The sequence below is a fragment of the Plecotus auritus genome (assembly GCF_963455305.1).
Source record: "Plecotus auritus genome assembly, chromosome: 12".
NCBI classification, from domain to species: domain Eukaryota; kingdom Metazoa; phylum Chordata; class Mammalia; order Chiroptera; family Vespertilionidae; genus Plecotus; species Plecotus auritus.
Genome location: NC_137778.1, coordinates 30,696,600 through 30,714,460, shown reverse-complemented (window position 1 = coordinate 30,714,460; position 17,861 = coordinate 30,696,600). Strand labels below are relative to the sequence as shown.

The 17,861-nt window shown below is 57.5% G+C and overlaps 7 protein-coding genes across 7 annotated transcripts; 3 read left to right on the top strand and 4 right to left on the bottom strand.

Moving 5' to 3' along the window:
* Positions 1-459: 459 nt before the first annotated feature.
* On the bottom strand, positions 460-870 carry LOC308237640 (histone H3.2; the record flags this gene model as incomplete). Its single annotated transcript, XM_080648460.1, has 1 exon — positions 460-870. The coding sequence occupies one exon, from the start codon at positions 868-870 to the stop codon at positions 460-462; it is 411 nt and encodes a 136-aa protein (XP_080504586.1).
* Positions 871-2,009: 1,139 nt separating this feature from the next.
* Positions 2,010-2,402, bottom strand: LOC308237047 (histone H2A type 2-A; the record flags this gene model as incomplete). The annotated part of the gene is made up of 1 exon (XM_080647410.1): positions 2,010-2,402. The coding sequence occupies one exon, from the start codon at positions 2,400-2,402 to the stop codon at positions 2,010-2,012; it is 393 nt and encodes a 130-aa protein (XP_080503536.1).
* A 354-nt stretch (positions 2,403-2,756) lies between these two features.
* LOC308237048 (histone H2B type 2-E) lies at positions 2,757-3,412 on the top strand (the record flags this gene model as incomplete). Its single annotated transcript, XM_080647411.1, has 1 exon — positions 2,757-3,412. One exon carries the CDS (start codon positions 2,757-2,759, stop codon positions 3,135-3,137), a length of 381 nt encoding a protein of 126 aa, XP_080503537.1. The 3' UTR covers positions 3,138-3,412.
* Positions 3,413-5,600: 2,188 nt separating this feature from the next.
* Positions 5,601-7,161, bottom strand: LOC308237994 (histone H2B type 2-E; the record flags this gene model as incomplete). Its single annotated transcript, XM_080649462.1, has 1 exon — positions 5,601-7,161. One exon carries the CDS (start codon positions 7,159-7,161, stop codon positions 6,781-6,783), a length of 381 nt encoding a protein of 126 aa, XP_080505588.1. The 3' UTR covers positions 5,601-6,780.
* A 354-nt stretch (positions 7,162-7,515) lies between these two features.
* Positions 7,516-7,908, top strand: H2AC18 (H2A clustered histone 18; the record flags this gene model as incomplete). Its single annotated transcript, XM_080649461.1, has 1 exon — positions 7,516-7,908. One exon carries the CDS (start codon positions 7,516-7,518, stop codon positions 7,906-7,908), a length of 393 nt encoding a protein of 130 aa, XP_080505587.1.
* Positions 7,909-9,047: 1,139 nt separating this feature from the next.
* Positions 9,048-9,458, top strand: LOC308237544 (histone H3.2; the record flags this gene model as incomplete). The annotated part of the gene is made up of 1 exon (XM_080648288.1): positions 9,048-9,458. The coding sequence occupies one exon, from the start codon at positions 9,048-9,050 to the stop codon at positions 9,456-9,458; it is 411 nt and encodes a 136-aa protein (XP_080504414.1).
* A 5,122-nt stretch (positions 9,459-14,580) lies between these two features.
* On the bottom strand, positions 14,581-15,371 carry LOC308237574 (histone H4). The gene has a single exon (XM_080648329.1). The coding sequence runs from the start codon at positions 15,325-15,327 to the stop codon at positions 15,016-15,018; it is 312 nt and encodes a 103-aa protein (XP_080504455.1). The 5' UTR covers positions 15,328-15,371; the 3' UTR covers positions 14,581-15,015.
* Positions 15,372-17,861: the final 2,490 nt, after the last annotated feature.

Here is a 17,861-nt window from a genome sequence, read left to right as displayed (position 1 = left end):
GCCCTGGGGACAGAAGGGGCGACTTTCTCGTCCCCAGGCCGAGAGCCGCGTCGGCTGAGGCCGTGCGGGACTCCGCTGCCGAGAGGCCCCCCGGGTGCGCTCTGGAGCGTTGAGTGCTCCCGTGGGGGGTCTACCTTCGGGCCCCCGACTTTGTGTAAGAGACCGCCCGCGAGAGCCCCGCCAGGCAGGCTTGTGCGAGCTGTCCGAGAAGCGGAGGTGGACGCGCCGGCCTCGCCCATCGAGCGGCGGCTGCCCCTAGGGACCACACTGCAAACTGGCGGAATGACATCCCCGATGGCGGCCAGCCACCCGGGGTGTTGGGAGTTCAATGCTTCCCCCCCGGTCCGGAGCATGGGTACACGGAGGCCCAAGCGATACAGCATCTCAGTGCAGTTGTGGGTGGCTCTGAAAAGAGCCTTTGGATGCGATAGATGGAACCTGGAACCGAGCGCGCACTTCTTAGGCCCGCTCCCCGCGGATGCGGCGGGCCAGCTGGATGTCCTTGGGCATGATGGTGACGCGCTTGGCGTGGATGGCGCACAGGTTGGTGTCCTCGAACAGCCCCACCAGGTAGGCCTCGCTCGCCTCCTGCAGCGCCATGACGGCCGAGCTCTGGAAGCGCAGGTCGGTCTTGAAGTCCTGCGCGATCTCGCGCACCAGACGCTGGAAGGGCAGCTTGCGGATCAGCAGCTCGGTCGACTTCTGGTAGCGCCGGATCTCGCGCAGGGCCACAGTGCCCGGGCGGTAGCGGTGCGGCTTCTTCACGCCGCCCGTGGCGGGCGCGCTCTTGCGGGCCGCCTTGGTGGCCAGCTGCTTGCGCGGGGCCTTGCCACCGGTCGACTTCCGGGCGGTCTGCTTCGTACGGGCCATGGCGACGCGAGACACGACCTGCACGACACAACGGCGGGAACGGTAGCGAGGTCCCGGGCCGCCGCAGCCGCCTTTATAGCCACAGTCCTTTCCCGATTGGGCGGCACGGTAAAATTGAAAGTCCCGCGCTGGCTGTTCATTGGCTGTGATGTCACCCTCCCTGGCGTGCCCGATTGGCTGGGGCGGAATCTTCCCTGCCCCCACCCCGTCGCCTCACTTTCTACTTTCCGGTTCGCCAACAGCTTTTTCTACCTGGTTTTTCCTTTCTTTCAGGCCGAGTCCTTTTCCTTCTTTTTAAAATCTCAACTGTCAGGACGTCCCTCCGTAGCCCTTCACTCCCTAGGACACGCTATCCGCAATGCCCTCTTCCTTTCCACGCCCGAATCGAGCTCCATTCTTCCGTTTGTTCCGCCCCCTCCCCCCCACCCCCGACTCCCCCGGTGGCCCCTTGGTCAATCAGAAGGACCGCTTTTCCCGCCCTTCGGACCGGAAAATTGTCCGCCCCCGCCCCAGGCACAAGACCCCGCCCCCGTAAGCCCTAACCTCCGCCGGGAGGGCGTCTTCTCGCTTCAAGAAAAAACAAAACAAAAAAACCTTTCGAGACAGTCGGCTCAGTTAGGCCAAGGTCCAGGTTCGCCCCAGTCCCGAAAACGACCCGTCCTCCTACCGACTGGAGTGGGGTGTGTTGTGTCGGTGCAGTGGATGTCCCCTCCCCTACCGGGCCTCAAGTGCTGGGCATAGGTCTCGGGGGTGAGGGAACTTGCGCGCCGGGGGCCGCCTCTCAGAGGCGTTGTGACCGAGTGGCCGGTGGCGCCCGAGAGGTTCGTTACCTTCCCCTGCCGTGACCGTGTCCTTAAGGTCTACGGCCCGACCCACCCCGCCCAGCGCAGTCTAGGCAGCGAAGTGCTCGAGATGTGGGCGGAGAGGGACGGTTGGGAGCCCAAGGCAAGTCAAGCGGCTGGCACCGGCATCCTTGCGCGTGCGGGGGTGGGATTGGCACTTTCTACTGCGGACCTCGGAGACCCGGTACGACAATAACAGCTCTTTTACTTGAAAGAGTGGGTGGCTCTGAAAAGAGCCTTTGATTTCACAGGTGCCCCTCCGGAACGGGGGGCTGGGTGGGCGCCAGACGCACGGCCTCACTTGCCCTTTGCCTTGTGGTGGCTCTCCGTCTTCTTGGGGAGCAGCACGGCCTGGATGTTGGGCAAAACGCCGCCCTGGGCGATGGTGACTTTGCCCAGCAGCTTGTTCAGCTCCTCGTCGTTGCGGATGGCCAGCTGCAGGTGACGAGGAATGATGCGCGTCTTCTTGTTGTCTCGGGCCGCGTTACCCGCCAGCTCCAGGATCTCAGCGGTCAGGTACTCCAGCACCGCCGCCATGTAGACCGGCGCGCCGGCTCCCACCCGCTCCGCGTAGTTGCCCTTGCGCAGGAGACGGTGCACACGCCCCACAGGGAACTGGAGGCCAGCGCGGGACGAGCGGGACTTGGCCTTAGCGCGGGCCTTGCCTCCTTGTTTGCCACGACCAGACATGACGGCGACACGTACTGCGAGCAGCTCCCGACTGACGACCGAGGAAGTCGCCCTAAACGGCTCCCCTTCACCTTTTTATAGGCAGAACGGCGATTCTTCACCGAGCACTTTGATTGGCTAAAGCATAGCTTTGTCCTGATGGCCAATAGGAGATCGCAGGCAGAATACACTTATTTGCATAATCTCGCCCCCACCCCAAAACGAGCGCCACTGAAAGCCCGCCAATCACAACGCGGCGTACTCGGGACCTTAATTTGCATACAGCCTCTATAAGTACCGAGCTGCTTCCGGTAGCCCCGGTCCCGCTGTTGTCTTTGCGTGCCCGGTCTTTTTCCGCCGCTGGTGCTTCCCGCTATGCCTGAGCCGGCCAAGTCCGCTCCCGCGCCCAAGAAGGGCTCGAAGAAAGCGGTCACCAAGGCCCAGAAGAAGGATGGCAAGAAGCGCAAGCGCAGCCGCAAGGAGAGCTATTCCATCTACGTGTACAAGGTGCTCAAGCAGGTGCACCCCGACACCGGTATCTCGTCCAAGGCCATGGGCATCATGAACTCCTTCGTCAACGACATCTTCGAGCGCATCGCGGGCGAGGCGTCGCGCCTGGCGCATTACAACAAGCGCTCCACCATCACGTCCCGGGAGATCCAGACGGCCGTGCGCCTGCTGCTGCCCGGCGAGCTGGCCAAGCACGCCGTGTCCGAGGGCACCAAGGCCGTCACCAAGTACACCAGCTCCAAGTGAGTCCCGCCCGGGACGCGGCGCTCGCGAGAGTCGTCGGCCGCATGGACCCTCCCACCCCCCCCAAAGGCTCTTTTCAGAGCCACCTACCTTCTCGGCGAAAGAGCTTGCCACGCCTCTGATCCCCAGTTCAGGGCCTGCTTGCCTGCCTGCAGCCCTCTTGTTCACCAAGGCGGCATCTCGAGGTCTTCCTGAAGCAGACTTCTGCCTGAATCTCTTGGGCAGCAAAGGGAGGGTCAGAGTTGGAGTCCTTTCTTAATAAACGCCTTGGCATCACCGTCCGGAAAAGCACCTACAGGGTGACAAGTTTGGTCTCCCAACAGGGGCCCCACAGAAGGGAAGAGGGGGGGAAGGGTCTGGGCAGGACTGAGTTCTATCAGGGTCCCTCCCAGGAGTTCAGGGTCCCAGTGGAAGCAGGCCTCCAAACACGGATCCTCCAGTGCTTCCAAACCGGCTGACTGCCAAGGTGGCCTCCAGAGGATGCTGCTGCTGCTGATCTGGGAAAGCAAGGCGGTCTTCCCAAGCACTCTGTGTGCTCCCTCTAGGGTTGCCATAGTTCTCCCAAGATGCTGGGAGAGGGCCCTAGGCCAGCGGGCAGTGTTTCTGCTGTGGATGAAAGTGCCACCTGCTAACCTGACCAGCTCAGGGAAGGCCTGCATGGCGGTCTTGCAAACTCGAGACCTAAAGTCACCACAGAGGACGGTCTCAAAAACTAAAGTCTGTGATGGTGGGTAGTCACATGCTAGGCTGGTATCTTCACTGACAAGGTTAACCTTTACCTTAACTGAGCCTGTCTCTTTGCGTCTGTGATAACATATCCTTGAAATGTCTGGGTAACTTTTAACTTCCCTTCTTCCAGACCCCTTGGGGCACAACCCAACGTGCCTGTGCGCCAGGTCAGAGACCACAGAAGGGAAGAGGGGGGGAAGGGTCTGGGCAGGACTGAGTTCTATCAGGGTCCCTCCCAGGAGCTCAGTGGGTGACAAGTTTGGTCTCGGGCTCCTTGTAATTACCAATTAAATATAAAGTTTTCTGGTAGGAATATTAAATGAGTTTCTCAGTTAAGGGGAAGGTGTTAGATATCTAAAGTTTGACCCTCGCTCTCCTGTTGATGTGCCCTTTCTGGAGCCAGTTGGAGTCATACAAATATTTCCTTGTTTCCCTAGAGTAGATTTGCTTTAGTCCAGTATTTAAGTTAAAATACCCTACCCCAATTTTAATTTCAACCTCAGACTTCAAAAGGCAGAATAGCCTAATGTCTAAGGAAATGTTACTGGGTATCCCCAGGCTAGTGTAATCACATAAGTAAGTCACTGTTTCCTCGAATGAGTTTAGCAGACTCTAATGTACAGCGATATCATCAGACTTTTAAGTAATGCGTGGTCACCCTCAAACAGTTAAGCTTTTTGAGCATAAAACAGTGAAACATCGCCTTAGCAGGTTTGGCTCCGTGCATAGAGGTTGGGTCTACAGATTGAAGGGTCCTGGGCTCAATTCTGGTCAAGGGCATGTACCTTGGTTGCAGGCTGGGTCCCCGCCCTGGTCAGGTGAGTATGGAGGCAACCAAGGGATGTCTCTCTTTCATATGCATGTCTCTCTCTGTCTCTTCCCCCTACTGTCCACTCTATAAAATCAATGGAGAACTATCCTCGGGTGAAGATTAACAGCAACAAAAAAGTGAAGAATATATGTTGAGGTTCTCAGCAAAATGATCCCCCCCCTCCCTTCCTGTGTATTACTAATTTTTAGTGTCCCTGTTTTGGTATTTTCAGAGAGAGAATGAATTGTTCCAGGGAAGAGACAAATGTTTTTGGTGGTGCTGTTTTTTTCAAATAAAGTTGTTACAGACCTACAAAAAAAACAAACTATATATATATATATATATATATATATATATATATATATATATATATATATATAGGCTCTCACTAGTTTGGGTTTCTTTTTGCAAAACAGCAGGAAACAAAAATGCAGAAGGCAGATGAGCCAGGCCACCGGGGTTAGGATCTGAGACATGGAGATGACCAAGCTGTTAACGGTAAGGACAGTGTTAACATAAAAACATTCAAACCACTGGAGCTGCTGGGGGCACCCCGAGGCCCGCCCAGGCCGCGCCAGGTCAGGCCAAGACGAGCGGGCCTCCGAGGAAGCAGACCCAAGGAAGCCCTGGAGCTGAAGCCAGGGGCAGGCTGGAGTGGAGCTGGCGAGCTGGAAGCCTGCGGGAGGACTTAGACTCTGACGGAGGGGAAACCCGCAGGCTTGGGAGGAGCTACCTACCTGCCAAAAAGGAACCTTTCCGTTTGCTTTGACCCAAGTAGGACCCCTTGGCTGTTTGCTGTGGAGAGGCCAGTTACTGGGCCCTCGGGGGCCACACCACCAGGAGCAGGAGGGCTGCTGGGTATGCTTCCAGGTTCTAATAAATATGGGCTCAAAAAAAAAAAAAAAAAATTCAAACCTGCAAAGGATTTTGTGAGTTTATTTGAGCAAACAATTGCCAGGAAGTAGTATCTCAAGGATTGGGATAATGCTCTAGATAACGGTGGTTTCTCATCTATTTTTATACATTGCAATCAAAGGAGGGGACTTATGTGGGTTACATGAAATCCATTGGCGATAGATTAGAGGCAGGAGAAAGCAAAGCGGGAAACCCCTGGGGTTGGGTTAAAGTAAAATGATACATACTTTGGCGGGTGCAGGGTAGTTACCAGTCGACAATTAGCATATCAACAATAACAGAATTTGTGGTCTCTGACCTGGCGCACAGGCACGTTGGGTTGTGCCCCAAGGGGTCTGGAAGAAGGGAAGTTAAAAGTTACCCAGACATTTCAAGGATATGTTATCACAGACGCAAAGAGACAGGCTCAGTTAAGGTAAAGGTTAACCTTGTCAGTGAAGATACCAGCCTAGCATGTGACTACCCACCATCACAGACTTTAGTTTTTGAGACCGTCCTCTGTGGTGACTTTAGGTCTCGAGTTTGCAAGACCGCCATGCAGGCCTTCCCTGAGCTGGTCAGGTTAGCAGGTGGCACTTTCATCCACAGCAGAAACACTGCCCGCTGGCCTAGGGCCCTCTCCCAGCATCTTGGGAGAACTATGGCAACCCTAGAGGGAGCACACAGAGTGCTTGGGAAGACCGCCTTGCTTTCCCAGATCAGCAGCAGCAGCATCCTCTGGAGGCCACCTTGGCAGTCAGCCGGTTTGGAAGCACTGGAGGATCCGTGTTTGGAGGCCTGCTTCCACTGGGACCCTGAACTCCTGGGAGGGACCCTGATAGAACTCAGTCCTGCCCAGACCCTTCCCCCCCTCTTCCCTTCTGTGGGGCCCCTGTTGGGAGACCAAACTTGTCACCCTGTAGGTGCTTTTCCGGACGGTGATGCCAAGGCGTTTATTAAGAAAGGACTCCAACTCTGACCCTCCCTTTGCTGCCCAAGAGATTCAGGCAGAAGTCTGCTTCAGGAAGACCTCGAGATGCCGCCTTGGTGAACAAGAGGGCTGCAGGCAGGCAAGCAGGCCCTGAACTGGGGATCAGAGGCGTGGCAAGCTCTTTCGCCGAGAAGGTAGGTGGCTCTGAAAAGAGCCTTTGGGGGGGGTGGGAGGGTCCATGCGGCCGACGACTCTCGCGAGCGCCGCGTCCCGGGCGGGACTCACTTGGAGCTGGTGTACTTGGTGACGGCCTTGGTGCCCTCGGACACGGCGTGCTTGGCCAGCTCGCCGGGCAGCAGCAGGCGCACGGCCGTCTGGATCTCCCGGGACGTGATGGTGGAGCGCTTGTTGTAATGCGCCAGGCGCGACGCCTCGCCCGCGATGCGCTCGAAGATGTCGTTGACGAAGGAGTTCATGATGCCCATGGCCTTGGACGAGATACCGGTGTCGGGGTGCACCTGCTTGAGCACCTTGTACACGTAGATGGAATAGCTCTCCTTGCGGCTGCGCTTGCGCTTCTTGCCATCCTTCTTCTGGGCCTTGGTGACCGCTTTCTTCGAGCCCTTCTTGGGCGCGGGAGCGGACTTGGCCGGCTCAGGCATAGCGGGAAGCACCAGCGGCGGAAAAAGACCGGGCACGCAAAGACAACAGCGGGACCGGGGCTACCGGAAGCAGCTCGGTACTTATAGAGGCTGTATGCAAATTAAGGTCCCGAGTACGCCGCGTTGTGATTGGCGGGCTTTCAGTGGCGCTCGTTTTGGGGTGGGGGCGAGATTATGCAAATAAGTGTATTCTGCCTGCGATCTCCTATTGGCCATCAGGACAAAGCTATGCTTTAGCCAATCAAAGTGCTCGGTGAAGAATCGCCGTTCTGCCTATAAAAAGGTGAAGGGGAGCCGTTTAGGGCGACTTCCTCGGTCGTCAGTCGGGAGCTGCTCGCAGTACGTGTCGCCGTCATGTCTGGTCGTGGCAAACAAGGAGGCAAGGCCCGCGCTAAGGCCAAGTCCCGCTCGTCCCGCGCTGGCCTCCAGTTCCCTGTGGGGCGTGTGCACCGTCTCCTGCGCAAGGGCAACTACGCGGAGCGGGTGGGAGCCGGCGCGCCGGTCTACATGGCGGCGGTGCTGGAGTACCTGACCGCTGAGATCCTGGAGCTGGCGGGTAACGCGGCCCGAGACAACAAGAAGACGCGCATCATTCCTCGTCACCTGCAGCTGGCCATCCGCAACGACGAGGAGCTGAACAAGCTGCTGGGCAAAGTCACCATCGCCCAGGGCGGCGTTTTGCCCAACATCCAGGCCGTGCTGCTCCCCAAGAAGACGGAGAGCCACCACAAGGCAAAGGGCAAGTGAGGCCGTGCGTCTGGCGCCCACCCAGCCCCCCGTTCCGGAGGGGCACCTGTGAAATCAAAGGCTCTTTTCAGAGCCACCCACTCTTTCAAGTAAAAGAGCTGTTATTGTCGTACCGGGTCTCCGAGGTCCGCAGTAGAAAGTGCCAATCCCACCCCCGCACGCGCAAGGATGCCGGTGCCAGCCGCTTGACTTGCCTTGGGCTCCCAACCGTCCCTCTCCGCCCACATCTCGAGCACTTCGCTGCCTAGACTGCGCTGGGCGGGGTGGGTCGGGCCGTAGACCTTAAGGACACGGTCACGGCAGGGGAAGGTAACGAACCTCTCGGGCGCCACCGGCCACTCGGTCACAACGCCTCTGAGAGGCGGCCCCCGGCGCGCAAGTTCCCTCACCCCCGAGACCTATGCCCAGCACTTGAGGCCCGGTAGGGGAGGGGACATCCACTGCACCGACACAACACACCCCACTCCAGTCGGTAGGAGGACGGGTCGTTTTCGGGACTGGGGCGAACCTGGACCTTGGCCTAACTGAGCCGACTGTCTCGAAAGGTTTTTTTGTTTTGTTTTTTCTTGAAGCGAGAAGACGCCCTCCCGGCGGAGGTTAGGGCTTACGGGGGCGGGGTCTTGTGCCTGGGGCGGGGGCGGACAATTTTCCGGTCCGAAGGGCGGGAAAAGCGGTCCTTCTGATTGACCAAGGGGCCACCGGGGGAGTCGGGGGTGGGGGGGAGGGGGCGGAACAAACGGAAGAATGGAGCTCGATTCGGGCGTGGAAAGGAAGAGGGCATTGCGGATAGCGTGTCCTAGGGAGTGAAGGGCTACGGAGGGACGTCCTGACAGTTGAGATTTTAAAAAGAAGGAAAAGGACTCGGCCTGAAAGAAAGGAAAAACCAGGTAGAAAAAGCTGTTGGCGAACCGGAAAGTAGAAAGTGAGGCGACGGGGTGGGGGCAGGGAAGATTCCGCCCCAGCCAATCGGGCACGCCAGGGAGGGTGACATCACAGCCAATGAACAGCCAGCGCGGGACTTTCAATTTTACCGTGCCGCCCAATCGGGAAAGGACTGTGGCTATAAAGGCGGCTGCGGCGGCCCGGGACCTCGCTACCGTTCCCGCCGTTGTGTCGTGCAGGTCGTGTCTCGCGTCGCCATGGCCCGTACGAAGCAGACCGCCCGGAAGTCGACCGGTGGCAAGGCCCCGCGCAAGCAGCTGGCCACCAAGGCGGCCCGCAAGAGCGCGCCCGCCACGGGCGGCGTGAAGAAGCCGCACCGCTACCGCCCGGGCACTGTGGCCCTGCGCGAGATCCGGCGCTACCAGAAGTCGACCGAGCTGCTGATCCGCAAGCTGCCCTTCCAGCGTCTGGTGCGCGAGATCGCGCAGGACTTCAAGACCGACCTGCGCTTCCAGAGCTCGGCCGTCATGGCGCTGCAGGAGGCGAGCGAGGCCTACCTGGTGGGGCTGTTCGAGGACACCAACCTGTGCGCCATCCACGCCAAGCGCGTCACCATCATGCCCAAGGACATCCAGCTGGCCCGCCGCATCCGCGGGGAGCGGGCCTAAGAAGTGCGCGCTCGGTTCCAGGTTCCATCTATCGCATCCAAAGGCTCTTTTCAGAGCCACCCACAACTGCACTGAGATGCTGTATCGCTTGGGCCTCCGTGTACCCATGCTCCGGACCGGGGGGGAAGCATTGAACTCCCAACACCCCGGGTGGCTGGCCGCCATCGGGGATGTCATTCCGCCAGTTTGCAGTGTGGTCCCTAGGGGCAGCCGCCGCTCGATGGGCGAGGCCGGCGCGTCCACCTCCGCTTCTCGGACAGCTCGCACAAGCCTGCCTGGCGGGGCTCTCGCGGGCGGTCTCTTACACAAAGTCGGGGGCCCGAAGGTAGACCCCCCACGGGAGCACTCAACGCTCCAGAGCGCACCCGGGGGGCCTCTCGGCAGCGGAGTCCCGCACGGCCTCAGCCGACGCGGCTCTCGGCCTGGGGACGAGAAAGTCGCCCCTTCTGTCCCCAGGGCTGTGCCCCTTAAGCAAGTCCCCGCCCGGGGGGATGGGAGAGCGTGTGTGAGCCACTTTGGGAGCTGGGTCTGCAACGGGCCGTTTCCAGCCCGGGCCCGCAGGACGAGACTCCCTGCACGCCGCCAAGGAGGCCCTGAAGGCTCACAGCCGTGTCCGGCTACTCTGCACACACGTGCTTTCTCCGCTTTTTGGGAAAGCTCCCTTTCCCTCTCGATGTGTCAGAAAAGGGGGGAGGGCAGTCAAGGGGCTGGGGCCCTCCTGTTGCAGGATCACGGCAACTTCCAGAGCACGCCCCTGGGTCTCTGCCCAGCCCCCCCTCATCGCCAGCGTAGGTAGGCCTCAGGGCAGCCTGGGTCTCTCGGTACTCTGCAGTTACTAGTGACCTAAGAGGTGTGCGGGTTGAGGGGCGGGGGACACAACCCCAAGTCAAACCTTGCGGGGACCAGACAGACACTGGGCTTTCTGGGAGACAGACTGAGGCTCTCAGGTGAGTGACTTGCCCAGGCGCAGGTCCAGGAGCCAAGCAGCTGAGCAGACCCTGACACCTGAGGTGCTCCTAGCAGCTATCTGTCCTCTCCAGGGGCGCTGCTTTCATCTACCAGCCTCCCCCCCGCCCCCCCGACCCCCTTACTTACAGGAAGCCTCCCTGCCTTTGTGCTCCTGTCACAGTCAAGGCCTAGGCCTACGCCTACCCACCCTCACGGCAGTCTTTCAAATCTTTCTATTATTGCTTTGGGAGACCGGCACAAACTCGAGTTCATCAATACAAGAGAACGATATAACATGTAGGTTTTAACATTTGATCATTTCTGTACTTAAATCACCTCCCTACCCTCAGCTGGGAGTTCAGGGACAACGAAGGACAAGGTAAGTATTCATGCTCTTCCTCTGACCGTTAGCTTCTAATCTACGTGGCCAGCTTGGTTGCAGGAACAGTCTGCCCTGGACCTGGGACTTGACGAAGTGAAAACGTGTCTTCCCTCAGACTGCATCCTGCCTTGGCGCAGCAGGGGCTGGTGCCTGTGCCGGGGCAGAGGAGGTGTTGTGGCCCCGTTGACGCCTTTGCTTCCTTGGCAGGGGACTTGGCCTTTGGGTTCACACCCTCTCCAGGTCCCCATCTCGGCCTTCTCCTGTTCTCCTCTTTCCCCACCCGGCCCCTCAATATCCTGGCCTCACCCCCGCTGGCCTTTGTCTTTCCCACCCGCAACTCAAGTGAGATCACGGATTCCCTGCTTTCCGGTATCTCTGCCTCTGAGAAGTCCTCCCAGGTCGGCATCTCCTGCTCACACCCCCGTCCTGACGGAGCTCTACACCGATGTTTTTCCAACGGCCTTGTGCCTAGGTCCTTCTGGGTGGATAATAGCTCATTTCCAAAACTGCGTCATCTTGCTGCCCCGGGCTTGAAAGACACCTTCAGCTCCCCGCCCCCAGCCCCCAGCCCCCAGCCCCCAAGCTGTTCAGGGCAGAGGTTCCTTCCTCGTGGCCTTTGTCCAAGTCTCAGGAGTCAACGAATGTTATCAAATCTACTTTCTGTCTCCCTCCCTCCCTGCCTCCCTCCTTCCGTGGGGCCGGCCCTAACCGATGCCTTCGCCAGCTCTGAGTGTTCACTCTGCCCGGACACTGAGCTTCCGCTCCGCGTGAGAGTGATCTTTGCTCCGAGTGCACGCTTTGAGCCTGTCACTCTCGTGCTTAAACACTTCCCACCTCCTTCTCCTTCCCAGTTCCCTGCGGAATGAAGGCCACCTGCTCTCGCCCTGGCGGCCCATGTCCGGTAGGCACTCTGCACCGGGACAGATGGGAGTTGGAATCCCGGTCTCGCCCAGACAGCAGAACAGGTAGGTGTCTCCCAGCAAATGAGTCTCCGTAGGCCTCGCTCTTCCTCCGCCGCGTGTAAAACGGGGGAAATGGCACCTTGCCAGTGGTGCTGGCGGACATATTCGGCGATGCTTCTGAAAAAGTGCCTATAGCATCGTCTCTGGTCCGGCATAAGCATTCCGTCCGTCTTGGCAATTCCGTTAATAGCTGTTAAGTTTGAGAGACAACGAAAACATTAATTTTAATACACATCCGGTTCCTGGGAGTTCTCAGAGCCTCCCCGGGTTCCGGGGGTTCTGCCAGCTGAGCCCAGGAGGTTCTGGCCCCACAGGACGTCCGCGATCCCCAAGCAGACGGCGTCCTCACACATTTCTGTCTCTTCTGGGCGGAACGCCCACCCCCCCCCCCACCCCCCCATTTTTAGAGCCCTGGGCGCCCCTGCTCTTCCCCATCCAGCCCCTCCTTCCCTCTCTCCTCCTCATCCTCATCTCTCGGGGCCCGCCTCCCCCCTCGCCTCGCCCCCATCCTGTCCCTTAGGCCGGCAGCGTTCCTCCGGGGGAGGGTTGGTCCTCGCCCACCTCGGCCCGGCGGGGCACACCATGGCTGGTCAGGAAATGTCGGGTGAGGGGCCTAACTCGACTGCCTTTTGTGAGGAAGTTGGGCATCTTGTGACATTCGCGGACCAAGAGCAGGAGGCCTGGCATGGACCTCCGGGAGGAGCCGCCAGGGTCACGGGACACAGAAGAGTGCCCGTGGGCGGGGTGGCTGCAGGGCCCCACCAAGGGCCGCAGCCCCGGGTCCGGCCCGCCCCAGGCGAGATTGACTGACTGAGAAAAGAGCTCCCTGAGCTGCACCCCCACCGGCGTCCCCGATCCGTTCCTGAATCCGCATCGTCTGGGGAGGAACACTGTTTTTAGATCCCCAAAGGTGTCACATTCGGCCGGGGATTGGTAGAGGCTTGGGGTATATGGTCAGGGGCTGAGAGGGAAGTACAGACAGAAAGGCAGGAGGAGGAGGAAGGATGACACAGAAGAAAGAGGGCGTGGGCAACAGACCTCTAGGGTCCTCGCTGCTATAAAGGGGTGTGGGGGGGGGGGCGGGAGGGAGACAGCCTGGTTAAGGCTGGAGGCCCCTTATGGTTAGCGCCAGGGCTCCTGACCCCCTGACCCCGAGCCAGGAAAAAAGTCCCGGAGAAAAAAGACTGGGCTCTCCACATCCTCACGTGTAAAGCGGGATCCTAATTGCGCTCACGTCAAGATCGCTGTGAGGGTGAAAAGAGAGAGTACAGCCCCCCTCTCCCCCCCCCCAACACCACACACACACACACACACACACACACACACACACACACACACACACAAAGGGCTTAGAACAGGGCAGAGCATCACACTCCGTCACAAATCCCTTAATAACATCAGCATCCTTGATGTCAGTGCCAATTACCATCGAGTCATTAAATAAATACTGAATTGGTAAATCGTTTTCACCACACGCACGACCAGCTTCCAGGCTGCGCGGCCTGGGCGGTAAAAATACCCAGGTTCCTGGGTGGCCTGTGGCTCATCTTTCCATCGCCTCCTCTCATTCAGTTTCACAAGAACCCTGGGAGGGGAGGAGAGCTTTCGTTTTATTCCTGGTGAACGCTTGAAGAAACTAAACCCGGGGAGGAAGAGAGACCCCTGGGAATGTGCGCCTCGCCCCGGCGGGGCCGGGGAGATGGCCGGGACCTGAGCCTGGGCCCGCCGGCCCGGTGTCTGGCTTTGCATCCCATTAAGAAACAGCCCATCCTGTTTGCCCACAGCGGTGCAGTATCGCCATAAACTTACAGTAGCGCTCGTTCCTGACTCCCAAGGACAGCGAGATACAGTTTTATACCACCTACTGCACGTCCGTGCACACACGCCTCATGACTGAGACAAGGTGCACAAAGGGGTTTCTCTTTTCCACTTGGGACAGGCTCAACTTCGGGTTTTCTGTCATTCCTTGAAGATCTCCGCTCCCGCGTTCTAAACTGATTTTACCACCTAGCTCATCGGGCAGGACCGGCGGCTGAGAAGACGCTTCACACACCGGACGGGTAAACTGCCAAATGTATTTTAAAATGGCACCCGGCATCTCATCACCCGTATTTCCTTTCCTTGATTTCTCAATGGCTGTGCATTGGGTCGGATCGGATCGGATTTTGCGAGTGCACCGTCCAACCTGAGCAGGGCCCTGAGCCACCCGGCCCACTCTCGCACTGCACACGTGGGAAGGGAGGCCCAGAAAGAACGGACGACGCTCACAACGACCAAGCGGCAGAACTGGCATCTCGGGACCGCAAATCCGGGCCTGCCCTGACACTGACAGTGAGGACGGTGCCTTGACCTCGCCTCCTGCTGCTGGCTGAAACTTCCCACGGCCCAATAAAAGGACCACACGTGTGGGTGATAATACTCCTCCCCAAAGCAAATCGCTCCCGTGTTTCAAGATGGACTGCAATGCCCTCGCTTCAACAGGAGTCCCCGAGGCAGTGAACCAGCAGCCTAGCTCGCAACACGCAGGGAAAGCTGCGCTCCAGAAACACGAGAGAGGGACGACAGGATGGCTTCCATACAGAGAAGTTCCAGCCTCCACCCTTCACCCCTCACCCCTGTCCCCGACGGATCCGTTTCTGTAAAAATGTGGATTCAGCTCATGCAAACCTAGATGGGTGGGTCTCAATACCGGCACTGCCCTGATTGGCTGAATCCGCACACTTGACCGTTGTGAAGCCCTGCGGATTGGCCGGTAACCACCCCAATGAGGACACAGCTGCGCAGCTCCCACTGGATGGGGAAGGCCGCAGGCTGGTCCGTCAAAATGCAATTGCCGCCCTAACCGGTTTGGCTCAGAGCGTAGGCCTGCAGACTGAATGCTCCAGGTTCGATTCCGGTCAAGGGCATGTACCTTGTTTGCAGGCACATCCCCAGTAGGAGGTGTGCAGGAGGCAGCTGATCGATGTTTCTAACTCTATCCCTCTCCCTTCCTCTCTGTAAAAAAAAAAAGTATTTAAAACAATGCAATTGCCCACATATGGATGGGTCGGCTCAGCAAACGAAAAGCAAAACACGTGGCCCTGCTTGTTTAAGCGAGTCCCTGTTAAAACAGAGGGGCGGCTTGGAGAACAGCTCCTGGGGAAGAGGATGTTTTGAGGGCGATCGAGTGCCCATGTCTTCAAAAGTGCACAGCTCCCCCAAAGACTCTCTGGGTGGCCCTAAAAAGGGCCTTTAGGGTTGTCGCCCGTGAGGTCGCAGCAGAGACTTAGCCTCCGAAGCCGTACAGGGTGCGGCCCTGCCGCTTCAGGGCGTACACCACGTCCATGGCCGTGACCGTCTTGCGCTTGGCGTGCTCCGTGTAGGTGACGGCGTCCCGGATGACGTTCTCCAGGAACACCTTCAACACCCCTCGCGTCTCCTCGTAGATGAGGCCCGAGATCCGCTTGACGCCCCCTCGCCGAGCCAGACGTCGGATGGCGGGCTTGGTGATGCCCTGGATGTTATCTCTCAGGACTTTGCGGTGCCGCTTGGCGCCGCCTTTACCAAGACCTTTCCCGCCCTTGCCTCTCCCAGACATGGCTGCTTCCGCTGCTGCCAAGGACTGAACACACCAGCCGTCGCGGTGCCAGAGAATGGAGCTCGGCCCCGCTCATATACGAGACCGTCGGACCGGATTGAAAACTGCAAGCGGTCTACATTGTCCCCGCCCCTCCACCGTTTTTCTCTCTCCCTCTCTCTTTTTGTTCCCCGCCCTCCAGGCCGCCCTCTAGCGGACACTATCCGCCACGGTCCCGGGAGAATTCGGATCCCAAAGAGCCAGGCTTCCGGATTCCACAGCTGTTTTCCTCTCCTCGCCGTCTGCGGGCTTCCCCCAACCCCCAACACCCACCCCCACCCCCACCCCCACCCCCCAGGCATTACACTTAGGCGGAGAGAATAGGTCTCTGGCGGGGCGGAGAAGAGCACGTACGAGTCCAGAGAGCGCAAGCTCCGGGTTTCATCCCAACAGGAGGATCCCAGGCTCCAAACAGTGAGCAAAGAAAAGGGCAACAAAAGCTGTTTCCGATCGGTAGACCGACTGACGGTCGGACGAGCCCATCTCCAGGGCGGCCGGCACCTGGGCTGGAGGGGGAAGGGGCCCAGGTTTACTCTCCATTTGGTTGGTACCGATGCCCATACGTCCAAGACCCACCGCCTGGCTCCTCCGAACGGGACAGCATTTCGAGGCAGGACCTGTAAAAAGGCGGTTAGGTGAAAGTGGGGTCGCTAGGGTGGGCCCTGATCCAGCGTGAGTCCTGTCCTTATGGAAAAAGGGTTCCGGGCACAGGGACAACACAGCCGTCTGCAGGCCGAGCAGAGACCTCAGGAGGAAAGTAAACCCGCCCAAATCCCCATCCCTGACCTCTATCCTCTCCTAGAATGTGTGGATGTTAGTTCCTGTTGTTACGCCCCCCTAGCCTGCGGTGCGGGCAAATACAGGCCCCTTTGATCTTTGCCCGGAGCCTCATTCCCTAGCAGACCCACAAGGCACCATGGGATCCTGGGTCTGTACTTGGTGAGTTAGAAGCAGAAACAGCTGAGAACACAGCACAGGGACAACACAGCCGTCTGCAGGCCGAGCAGAGACCTCAGGAGGAAAGTAAGCCTGGAGGGGCCCTTTTCCGGTCCTCCTACCAATTTTTGGAGTTTCTTCTTGATATCTCTTGCTCTTTGAGAAATGAAATAAGTGCCTGGCACTACTTTCCCTCCTTCCCGCTCTGCACTAGGGAGTATACTTTTTAAAGCATTCTGAAGCTCACACTTGGAACCGCTAGTTTAGTCGATGGGCACGTTCCCCTCCTCCCCTTGTATTTGATTTCGCTTAAAATCTTTAATGTCCTCCAGAGTATCTCAGTGAGGATCAGATATTTTAAATCTACCTTGCTTTTAATGTTAAAAACACACACCAAACGATGGTGATATTTGCAATAGAAATGCTATCAGTTGCAACTGAGATTTTAATTCAAATGAAAAATGAAACATCTTGAACACTGAATCCTCTGATTTATTTCTCACCTGGACAACTTCACAAACGTCATTCTTGCCGCTCTTCCCCTGGTCCTCCTCCCCCCACCCCTTTCCTGTGTGTCCACAGGATGTCAGGCATTCTGCTCTATATTCAAAGCCTGACACGAGCCCCACCTCAACAGCCATGCTGTCCTCCCGATTCCCAGCAGGCAGTGGCTTGTCAAGATTCCTAGAGTAATTACTGTCTACATTTCTTCGTTCTATTTTTATTGTTGTCTACATTGTGTATCATACTGTTACAGGATTCCAGGGCAATAGGAATAGGAAAATTGAGACAGGAAAGCTAAGGCCAAACAGTATGGGAAATTTGCAACCAGTTTGTAAATAACAAGCCATTGTCTTCCCCAGCCAAGGACACTTGAGAGCAAATGACTAAAAGCCTCCCTAACAAGAAAATGCAGGAATGGAGGGGGAAGGGGAAAAAAAGGGCAGTTTTACTCCCTAAGCAGAGAAGCCAGCAGTCTCAAGGATTGGCAAGATAACATTGCCAGGTGCTTCTCATGGATTCTAGAAAGGCCACACACAGTAAAACAGACCTTGAGAGGAATTTTGAGACCTACAGACACAGGTGAGTACAGAACCCCTCGGACCCCCACCCACCTTGCTTCAGATTAGCTGAGAGCCTGTAGGCGCTTCATAAGCCAGATGTATAGATTTGCTTGCCTTGCTTCTTTAACAACGTTTCTTGATTTAATAAACTGGCTTAATCACAATGTAATCAAGTTCTCTCGTATAAATTCATTTCTATGAGAATCAAGGTTTGAGGTTGGGGACAGCCCTGTCCGACTGGGGCGTTGGGGGGAGGCTGTCTGATAACACCTCTCTGGTGTCAGTGAGAGGTGGCTCTAGCAATACTGAATATGCTGCCATGTGGTATTCAACTATACATAGAAGTAATATATGCATGTATGTATGCATTTTATTCTTTTTCTTCCCCATTCGAATTAGCTCCTAGGAGGCCAGTGGACTTGCTGACATCTCCATTGTCAAGCCCCAAAGTGTTTGACCACAGTCAAGTGTAGAGACCAATAAAGCAATAGCTGG

Excerpts from the sequence above, each read along its gene's own strand:
- LOC308237574 (XM_080648329.1), bottom strand. The coding sequence starts at position 15,327 with ATGTCTGGGAGAGGCAAGGGCGGGAAAGGTCTTGGTAAAGGCGGCGCC.